At 48.1% G+C, this 9,411-nt stretch overlaps 3 protein-coding genes across 4 annotated transcripts; 1 reads left to right on the top strand and 2 right to left on the bottom strand.

Annotated features, from left to right (window-relative positions):
• Positions 1 to 1,756: 1,756 nt before the first annotated feature.
• Cyb5d1 (cytochrome b5 domain containing 1) lies at positions 1,757 to 6,554 on the bottom strand. Its single transcript, XM_087191789.1, has 4 exons — positions 6,177 to 6,554; positions 6,000 to 6,076; positions 5,661 to 5,879; positions 1,757 to 5,047 (listed from the first exon to the last, which is right to left on the bottom strand). The coding sequence occupies exons 1-4, from the start codon at positions 6,334 to 6,336 to the stop codon at positions 4,817 to 4,819; spliced, it is 687 nt and encodes a 228-aa protein (XP_087047915.1). The 5' UTR covers positions 6,337 to 6,554; the 3' UTR covers positions 1,757 to 4,816.
• A 265-nt stretch (positions 6,555 to 6,819) lies between these two features.
• On the top strand, positions 6,820 to 7,733 carry Naa38 (N-alpha-acetyltransferase 38, NatC auxiliary subunit). Of its 2 annotated transcripts, none has more exons than XM_021238427.2 (3): positions 6,820 to 7,126; positions 7,224 to 7,407; positions 7,575 to 7,733. In XM_021238427.2, exons 1-3 carry the CDS (start codon positions 6,989 to 6,991, stop codon positions 7,685 to 7,687), a joined length of 435 nt encoding a protein of 144 aa, XP_021094086.1. In that variant the 5' UTR covers positions 6,820 to 6,988; the 3' UTR covers positions 7,688 to 7,733. The 2 variants fall into 2 exon arrangements, with proteins under 2 accessions (XP_021094086.1, XP_004857515.1); XM_004857458.3 differs by having other exon boundaries at positions 6,822 to 7,029.
• A 584-nt stretch (positions 7,734 to 8,317) lies between these two features.
• On the bottom strand, positions 8,318 to 9,344 carry Tmem88 (transmembrane protein 88). The gene is made up of 2 exons (XM_004857455.4): positions 9,085 to 9,344; positions 8,318 to 8,929 (listed from the first exon to the last, which is right to left on the bottom strand). Exons 1-2 carry the CDS (start codon positions 9,292 to 9,294, stop codon positions 8,657 to 8,659), a joined length of 483 nt encoding a protein of 160 aa, XP_004857512.1. The 5' UTR covers positions 9,295 to 9,344; the 3' UTR covers positions 8,318 to 8,656.
• Positions 9,345 to 9,411: the final 67 nt, after the last annotated feature.

The following is a 9,411-nucleotide window of genomic DNA, read 5'->3' as shown; positions in this document are numbered from 1 at the left end:
ATTATGTATATCTAAAATACCAATAAATGGTTTGCTTCAAAAAAAAAATATCGCTATTTGTGTATATGTGCATATAATATTTCAGGGGTAGAGAGTTTGGCTATTTTGAGGATTGAAAATTATAGTACTTTTCTCCAAGTAATACACATGCATGTGCATGTACTCACACACACAAATACAGAATATTTAGAAAGTTTCAGAAAAAAAGGATGTCCAGGTAAGAATCTACCCAGTACACTGCCAGGAGGGGCAGTGGCAAGAAAAAGCTCCAAAGAGCACGCCAGGAAGATTAGAATGGACATTCTCTGGGAGGGAGAGGTGGGGTGTGCCCCAAGGAAACATTTCCCATCCCTAATCCCCAGTCAGTAAAAAACACACACACACACACACACACACACACACATGAATCCACCCAGTAGCTGGGCACAGTGGCACACGCCTGTAATCCCAGCTCCTTAAGAGACCTAAGTCAAGAGGATAACAAATTCAATGTCAGCAACTCGGTGAGACTCTGTCTCAGAGTAAATTTTTTTAAAGGGCTGGGGTGTAGTTCAGTGCCAGGGTAGCACTTACCTAATATCCAGAAGGCCCTACATTTAATCCCCAGTATCATATACACAAACACACGTGTGCACACATCCATCTGTGACTTGCCATGAGGGTGGAAACTGTTTCTATACTGTAATTTGGTCCTTTATTGTGTTCTGTTTGCATTTACCTTTTCTGTGCATATATTTTATCCCAATGAGTGGGTAGGCTTTTCTCAAAGAACATATGCCTCTTTATTACCCCCGATGATGTACTTATGTACAGACTAGGGCTTGTAGTAAATATTTGCCAATTTAGTCTTTTGAAGTTGCTATGGTTTACTGAGGATAGGCAGCTTTCAATACTCCATCCTCTATCCCACCTCTTTCCAACACAGTAGAGATAGCAAGAGGGCTTGGACCTTAGACTTATGTTCTGTTTACTTTCAAGTTTTAGTTTGAGGGATTATTTATATATTCCTCAGGCAATTATATGTACTTTTGGATAGAGAATAAGACAATTCCAAGTAAAAAGCTTCATAGCAGGGCCAGGGATTTAGCTCAGTGGCACTGTGCCAGCCTCGAAAGTGCAAGGTCCTGAGTTCGATCCCCAGTACAAAAAAAGCCTCATAGCAAAAATAAATAAGTAATAAATTAATGCACTTTGTTATCTTAAACATACTGCAAAAGTTCTGATGCCTTTATTCCTTCCTTGGCTCTGTATCTCACCCACACCTCTAATCAGGACCCCTATTTGTCCCATCCTACAAGTTACTTCTCAAACTGTACTCCTTTCCTGACATGTGCTTGTGGAAAAAATTAAAAGAAGTAAACCTAACGTTAATAGAATGGTGGCCATGTAGTTTTTTCTTTTCTTCCCCTGATCTTTCCCTCCCCCCATAAATCTCAAAGAGCCGTCTTCGATTCTAACTTCTTTGGAACTTGGGTTTTCCCACCGCCAGGCTCCTTTCCCTGACTCTGCAGGCAATTACAGCCATCTAGTGGCCATATGGGGAAATGACATCGTTTGCTCCGAAACATCTCTGGCGAGAAAACTCACGTAGAGTAGTAACTTTTAGTCTTGGATCTGTGGGAAACAGTGAAAGAGAAACCTGTAGATGGAGCCTGCAGCAAAGGAGCCAAACAGCCTATCTCTTGGGTCCATCTTGCCTCCCAAGACACAACATTCCACCCACTAGTTATTACAGACAGACGAATTCCTTGACATCCAAGTTCAATCAAAATTTATTGAGCAGCTGTGTGCCCAGCAGTGGGACTATAGCAAAGAACAAGATGGACTAGATTTCTGCCCTTAAGAGCTTACAATCTAGCAGCCAACCAGCCAATTACATGCAAAATTTTACAAAAGTAATAACTCTGAAAAATGCATAGAGATAAAGACTTAAAAGAAAGTCTTAACCTATCTTGAGAAATCAGAAAGTCTTCCCTGAGTAAGAAACATTTAGGATCAGCTAGGTGGAAAGTGAAAGGAAGGGGGCACTGAGCAAACAGTCTTTGTAAAAATTCTGAAGCAAGAAGACAATAGGTATTGTCTGAGCCACTCAGGGTATTGGCGACATAGGGAAATGGAACAGTTATAAGATATGCAAAGTAGACCGGACCTGATGTATGCAGGGTCTTTGAATTTAAAATTTTATTCCAGAAGCAAATGGGAGTTACTGAAAAAGTTGAGGGAAGTAAGATTTTTGATTTTTCAGAGCTCAATCTGACTGCAGTGTATGGAGGGCATAAGTGGAAATAGGAGAGTTAGGAAATTTCCCCAGCAGTCTAGGCAATGAGTAATGACAACTCTGAGAAAAGAAGATGGATTCCAGAGATAGGAGATAGACTCTACTTGGTTTTTATTTTTGTTTTTGAGACAATCTCACTATATAGTCCAGGCTGGCCTTGAACTCACTATGTAGCCCAGGCTGGCCTCAGACTCAGGGCCATCCTCCTGCCTCAGCCACCTGAGTGCTGGGATTACAGGCATGTGCCACCACGCCTAGGTTCTACTTAGGTATATGAAGAAAGGGATGTGTTTCTGGACAAATTTGGGCAGAATGAACACATCCCATAGGCATGGGCCCTGAGGCTGCCATGAGAGGAACTGCACAGCTTTGGTTCTTAAAGATTAGGGTTTAGGGCTGGGGGTTTAGCTCAGTGGTTCCGGCGCCTGCCTCCCAAGTGCAAGGTCCCGAGTTCGATCCCCGGTACCAAAAATAAATAAATAAACGAAATTGTGAACAGAGTCCATTTAAAAAAAAAAAGATTAGGGTTTAGTTGAAGAAACAAGATACACATGAAATTATTGCAAAACTGATTAAACATCACAGTGATTGATTTAGATAATTCATGGGTTCCCGCATTCTGTGGGGCTAGACAGAAGCCTTAAGCCTCAATGAATTCAAAGATTGCAGAAGTCAATAGGGATATCATCACCTTAGTTCATGCCTCTCAGTCAGCCCCTCAGAAAACTCCCATGCAAGCCCACCTAGTGTTTCACAGGGACCACTTTCCCTTGCAAAGGGGCCTAGGGTCCCTGACCAAAAGATACTCTAAAGTCCCTGCTGCTGCCAAGAAGTTTATCTGTCTGTTATTCCCAATTCCTGTCCTCTGTTTAAGTTAAAGGGGATCAAATCTAGCCATGACCCCCCTTAGTGGTTCTCTTTTGGTCACTAGGAGGGATTTCTGTCTTACTTACCTCCTCTCTTTACATGGCCCCTATCAAGCCCCTCTTTTGGAGTCACTATTTTATAAAATCAACTCATCTACTTTACCTTCTCTAAGTGGCAAGGCCTGTTGGTGAAAAAAAAGTGCTTCCTTTTGCTCTCTCATCAAAGTGTCCCAATTTACATGCCCTTCCCCCACTCTAGTTTTAACTTTAGTTAATAAATACCTCTTTGCTTCAAAAAAGGCAGGAAAAAAAAAAAGGCAGAAAAAAGCATCAAGGATGTAGCTCAGTAGCAGTGCACCTGGCTGGCAAGCACAAAGTCTTGAGTTTGATCCCTGGTACCAAAAAAAAGGTCAGAAAAGAAATTCTGCTATGGGATTAACAAAGAAGCAGACTCAATAGCCATTGCTTGACTGACACTCAGCCTTCCCTGCCTCCTCTTTGCCCTTGGAGTACTATGCTAATTAACTCCAACATGATAGGTGTGTGATAACACAATAGGCCTATAATTTCCAACTGTGCAACACACCTAAGACAAACCTACATCCCAAATACTTATTTTGAGAGCAGTGGTTACAAATGTTAGCATGAGGTTAGACATTGAGACAGTCTCTTTACACTGAAAAAAAATGTGGTCTTTGGAGCTGGACAGACTTGGATTTGCATCCTAGTTACTAACCAATTGCCATTGTACTACTGAAACTTTCTAAGGTTCAAAAGACATCGTGAAATAGTGTTAGTGGTATGCACCTTATGGGGTAGTTGTAATAAAGAGGATGTGTAAACCATTTAGCATAATATCTACACTGAGTTACCTGATAACATTAATTTTCTTGTGTCTCAGCTGCCCAATTCTCTTTTAGAAGGGAGATAAACCAATTCTGCATAGTCAATGACAGTCATTTCCTACTCTTGTCTTTGTAAATCTCATATTCCCCAGCCCTCCCATTTCCATCACTGGCAAAAATGTTCTTCCATTCCTTTATCCCCATGTAGGACTTTTCTCACTATCTAAAAGTTCTGCCTGGGGCCAGGGGTTTAGCTCAGTGGTTCCCCTACCTGCCTCACAAAGACAAGGTCCTGAGTTCAATCCCTGGTACCAAAAAAAAAAAAAAAGTTCTGCCTGATCACTTGCTGCTGCTCCTTTGTTACTTCACTGCTTTGCTGCCTTCTGCCTGCCATGAACTGTTTCTCCTCTGTGATACCTGTCTGCCATGCCACACTGCCTTGGAGTCAGCCAACTATGAACTCAAACCTCTACAAACTGAGCTACAATAAACCTTTCCTCCTTAAAAAAAAAAAAAAAAGTTCTGCCTTAGCTCCATGTGACTTTCCTCCTTTACATCTCCCTAATCCAAGATCCTATGTCTTCATGTGTCATTCCTAAAGATTAATTTACTTCTACCATTCTCCCTAATTTTCTCAGAGCAAATCATAAAGGAGCTGGGTAATAGGACTCTCGCACTTTAAAAGGGCAAAGGAACAAACCAGAAGCCAGTTCCAAGAGGGAAATGGAGGTCTAGGTCCAGGCACCCCACACCCCAACCTCTTTCTCGAAGCACAGAAAAAGGCAAACTCAAAATAAGTCTTCAATCTACAAGAGCACACATCTTTCCTATAGCTCTGTGAGGTCATCATTGAAGTAGAGCAGTACTGCCGGTGTGTGGAGTGTACCGTCCATATTGAGATAGTCAAACTCTTCCTCCTCATCCCGGATCCCATTTTCTTCCAGGGTACAATTCATGTTCAGGTTCTTCCCTTCATATTTCCATGTGTAGCTCGCAGCATGTGCATTATAGGAGAGATAGCGATGTAGAATTTCCCACATTGACTCCAGAGCCCCCACCTGAAGAACATAGAAGCACCCTACCTCCAGAATTCTGGACAGAAAACACACACAGACACATGCATGCACGCATGTACCCATGCACACTTGGGGTGGAGGGGAGATATCCAATATATGGCAGCTGGGATCAGAATGCCTCCTTTGACACAGCAGTTTGGGCACTGTATAGTTCCAGAAATAAAGTTGAGGTTCCAGCATGCAATGAAGGGTGCCAAAGTTATGCCTGTCTTTATGGCAGGTAAGTATCTAAGAGATGCCCACAAAGGGTCAAAACAATTCACACACACACATACACACACATGCACACGCACATAAACATACTTCATCCTTGCAACAAAGTAGACTAAAAGTCTAACTGCTATACAAAAGAACATGTAAGAGCTTCTAAGGATCACCACCACGATGATGCTGCCCAGGACTTATGATCATGAATCTCTTGTACCACTATGACCCAGACACTCCTAGAATTCCCAACCCCAGGGACCTGAGTAGCCTACTTTCCTTGGCCAGTGTAAAAGAAGAAAATACAGACCCTACCCGTTTTGAGAAATTGATGAGATCCCGGGCTTCCCAGTTCCCTCCACCTAACCTGTCCCCAGGCACCAAATCTCACCTCCAGTATGTGCTCCTGCGACGTAAGCGTGTTAATAATACGGATGTTCCGAGTCTTGGCAGACAACCGCCCCACCTCGTATTGCGACCCCTTCCACCAGGGCTTCCCGAAATCATTAGCCCAGTCCGAACGCGGCAGCTGAGGCGGGACGTGCACGAAGCGGCCCCGTGGGGTGCGGTACCTCAGGCAACCGGTTAGCGGATCTATGTGCTTGCGGATCTTTAAAACAGGGTTTGGGAATGAGGGTTGTCTGCGCAGTCACAATTTCAAGGTTCCGGCTATTCCACTTTTCCTCCCCATCCCCGCTCTTCCCCTAATCCAGATTCCAACAGAACTCACATCTCTGGTTTTTGGATCAAACCAGTGGCTGATGTCCTGGCCTGCAACTTCTACGATGGGTTTCAGCAGCAGGTTCCCTAGGAACGAGCAGCCGCCGTCAATGCCCGCCACCCATGAACCAAACACACCCCCTACTCCCGCACACAACCCAGCCCTGGCCCAACGTTTGTCCCTTACCCTTATACTCCTGTGCCAATGGAGTTAGGTTGTACACGCAGCCCAGGTAAGACACCCAAAGGTCTTCAGGCCGGTTATGTTGGGCCACCTCCGTCGGCGTGAAATAGCGTCGCCGGAAATACTCAAAGTCTGGTCCAGCCACTAAGCCTCGGCGCGCCATGGCTCTGACTCTTTTGGACACTGTGTCCCTTAGCGCTTTCCTCTCTCCTCAGCACGCACTCACTACAACTTGCTCCCATGCCATTGAAGGCTTAGACAGGTGTGTTTACCCGCTGACATGGAAACCATTGTCCTTTTCCAGCCACCGTCAACTAAGATTCAATACTGGGCGAGCCTCCTCACTCGCTGTACGTGTTTATGGGAAATGTAGTCTGATTTCGGCATCGGGCACGTAAGTATTTAGTTCCGGGGGAAAGCGAACACATTCTGTTTTAATTCGGGGGCCTAGGATACATGGGATATCTAGGAGAAATTCTCTCCTACGATAGAAAAAAAGGCATGGGAGGGCAGGATAGAAGATATTGTCCCTAAATTTCAATATTTGTAAAGGATGTGTAAGACCCTACAGGTAAACCTCTCGCGATATTTTAAAACGCCCAGCGTAAGAGGCTTCAGTGTGCCACAGTAGAAGCTCGCGAGACCTCTACTATTGCCCAAGAGACTGGGAGGATTGATCTCTCGAAAAGAAGTCGGGAGGGCTCGCGAGATCTCAGAACACCCGACCCGAGAGGTTCTCAGGAAGTTCAAGCGCCCAGAGGAGGCCCCTGGGCAAATGGCTGGAGCTGGGCCGACAATGTTACTACGAGAGGAGAATGGCTGTTGCAGTCGGCGTCAAAGCAGCTCCAGCGCCGGGGTTAGCGCGGCCTCGGGCTCGGAGATTGAGGAGCAGTCGGGCACCAAGATGGGGGTTCGAGGGGGAACTGCAGCTCCCGGCAGCCTCTGGGCTTCGTGTGGGTGCCCCGCGGGCTGCCGGGATCTGTGGTTCCGCCGGCTGCCGGTCCGGCAGCCCTGGCCGCGCAGTCTGAATGTGTGTCCTGCCCTGTGCAGGACTCGGACGGGGATCATGAGGATTCTCCAGCTCCGCGTGCCCGGCAGCAACTGGAGGCGCTGCTCAACAAGACTATGCGTATTCGCATGACAGATGGGCGGACACTAGTCGGCTGCTTCCTCTGCACGGACCGCGACTGCAATGTCATTCTGGGCTCGGCACAGGAGTTCCTCAAGCCGACGGGTCAGTGCCCAGGGGATGCACAGCCATCTGAGAATGTGGCAAGACATTTCCCCTTCAGGGCCTGGCTTTACCCCTTGTTTTCTGGGGCTGGTTTTTGTGGCTCAGAAGGGACGGGATCGATACTGGCTTGTTTCACTGATACTTGTTTCACTGACCCTTCTTTCCAGATTCCTTCTCTGCTGGGGAACCCCGTGTGCTGGGTCTGGCCATGGTACCGGGACACCACATCGTTTCTATTGAGGTGCAGAGGGAGAGCCTGGCAGGGCCCCCATATCTCTGACCACAGTCGCGCATGTCTTCGAGAGTTCATTAAATCTCTGACTGAAGTGTCTTGTGTGTAACCTGAATGCCAGGGCAGGGATAGCACACCTTACCCCTAAGGGAAAGAGTTTATCATTCTCAGCCTTCCTTCCCCAACCTAATGTCCTGGAGTACCAAGGCTTCTCTCTAGTTTGAGGGTGGGGATGGAGGACAGGCTGAGCGGTAGACCAACAGGCTCTAGGGTGGGCCCCTGCATCTTCCCTCCCAGCTGCTGATCCAGAATTGTGGCCGGAGGGGGTGTCATCCTGCTCCGGAAGGCCCATTGTTTCCCACTCCGGCCTGGCAACACTGAGTTCCTCTAGGCTGAGGTCAGAGAACGGGCTTGGGTCCCCAAGGGGAGCTGGGTAGGCAGCTGTAACAGAGCCCCCTCCAGGCTATTGATGGGGAGGTGACACAGAGGTCCGGAACAGAACTCTGGGGCCTGACCAGGAAGAACGGACTAACGAGATAAGGGAAAGCCAGGAGGCTGAAGGACCCTCTGGCCTGAGCCTTTGTACTCTGGGGATGTACCCTGGGGAACTTGTTTCCTGCTCCTGGGCATTGGGGAAGGAATGATGGTATTTGTGCCACCCCTCTGTTCACGAGCACATTCAGTTCAAAAATTCTTTATTGCATGATACCGTCCAGCTCTGTCCTTCAGGGTGGTAAATACAAGTTGCCCTATTCACGTTAAGGGAAGGGAGGGGGTACATGTGTGCAGGGTCCAGCCCAGAGTCAGGATTGGTTGAGAAAAGTAAGAGGAAAGTGGGATTTCTGGGGGCATGGGAGTTTTCACCACTATTGGGTCCACAGAGGCTGCTGTTCCCCAAAGGGATGCTAGGACCCTGTTAAGCCAAGGATGGAGCAAGGCAGAAGATACTGGGCTTCAAGTCCTTGGGTGGACAGGAAGGGAGGGCAAACATCAAGGTTGTTCTTGAATTGAGGCTTCTCAAACCCAGACTTTTCCTGGTGTGGGAAGAGCCTGGGACCCTGGTGAAGCCCGGATCTGCCTGGGCTGCAGGGTGCCCTGGTGCCGCCGATAGAGAGCTCGGCTGTAAGGCACTAGGCAGTCGGCCAGGCGGAGGCGGAGGCAGAGACGGCGGTAGCTGGCCAGGGCAAGTACAAGCAGTGGCACAAGGAGCAGGAATCCGGTGACCAGCAGGGCCGTGAAGCCCGGGTCCCGTAGGTGTGCAGTGCAAGGAGGTGCCTGGGAGCGCAGGAACTGTGGGAGAAGAAGAGCAGTCAGGCCAGGCCTACCTGGGCCACTCTGCCCAGGATAACACCCCAGCTGGGGAGAACTGGTGGCTTGCTGACACCACCATCAGCATCGCTATAAGGAAAACCAACTCACATTCACACTTTGGGGTGTATGCTCACCTGGGAGTGGCAGAGGAAGCCAAAGCCCAGCATGGTGACAGCGGGTAGCAAGATGGTCCCCAGTACCAGCGTCAGCAGGAGAAGATTGAAGGCTGCCACCAGGAGATTCTGAGCTGTTACCAGCACAGCGCAGGCCCAGCAGTCCAGGGGATCCCGGGGTTCTTGTCCGCTGCTGAGAACTGATCGGTGTGCACCAGGGACATCCGCCATGGCCTGGCTGGCTCCCGCCCTCTGGGGCCGCGGCCCTTTTAGCCTTCTTTCCTGCCCCTCCCCCAGCCCACCCCTCCCCCCCCCATCCTGGAATGTGGCTCTAGGATTAGACACCCC

The sequence above is a fragment of the Heterocephalus glaber genome, unplaced genomic scaffold, assembly GCF_053883595.1.
Source record: "Heterocephalus glaber isolate CG9 unplaced genomic scaffold, H.glaber_assembly_v1.0 deba00001564, whole genome shotgun sequence".
In the NCBI taxonomy this organism is placed as follows: Eukaryota; Metazoa; Chordata; class Mammalia; order Rodentia; family Bathyergidae; genus Heterocephalus; species Heterocephalus glaber.
Note: the sequence above shows the minus strand (reverse complement) of the source record. Positions and strands in the feature narration are given on the sequence as shown.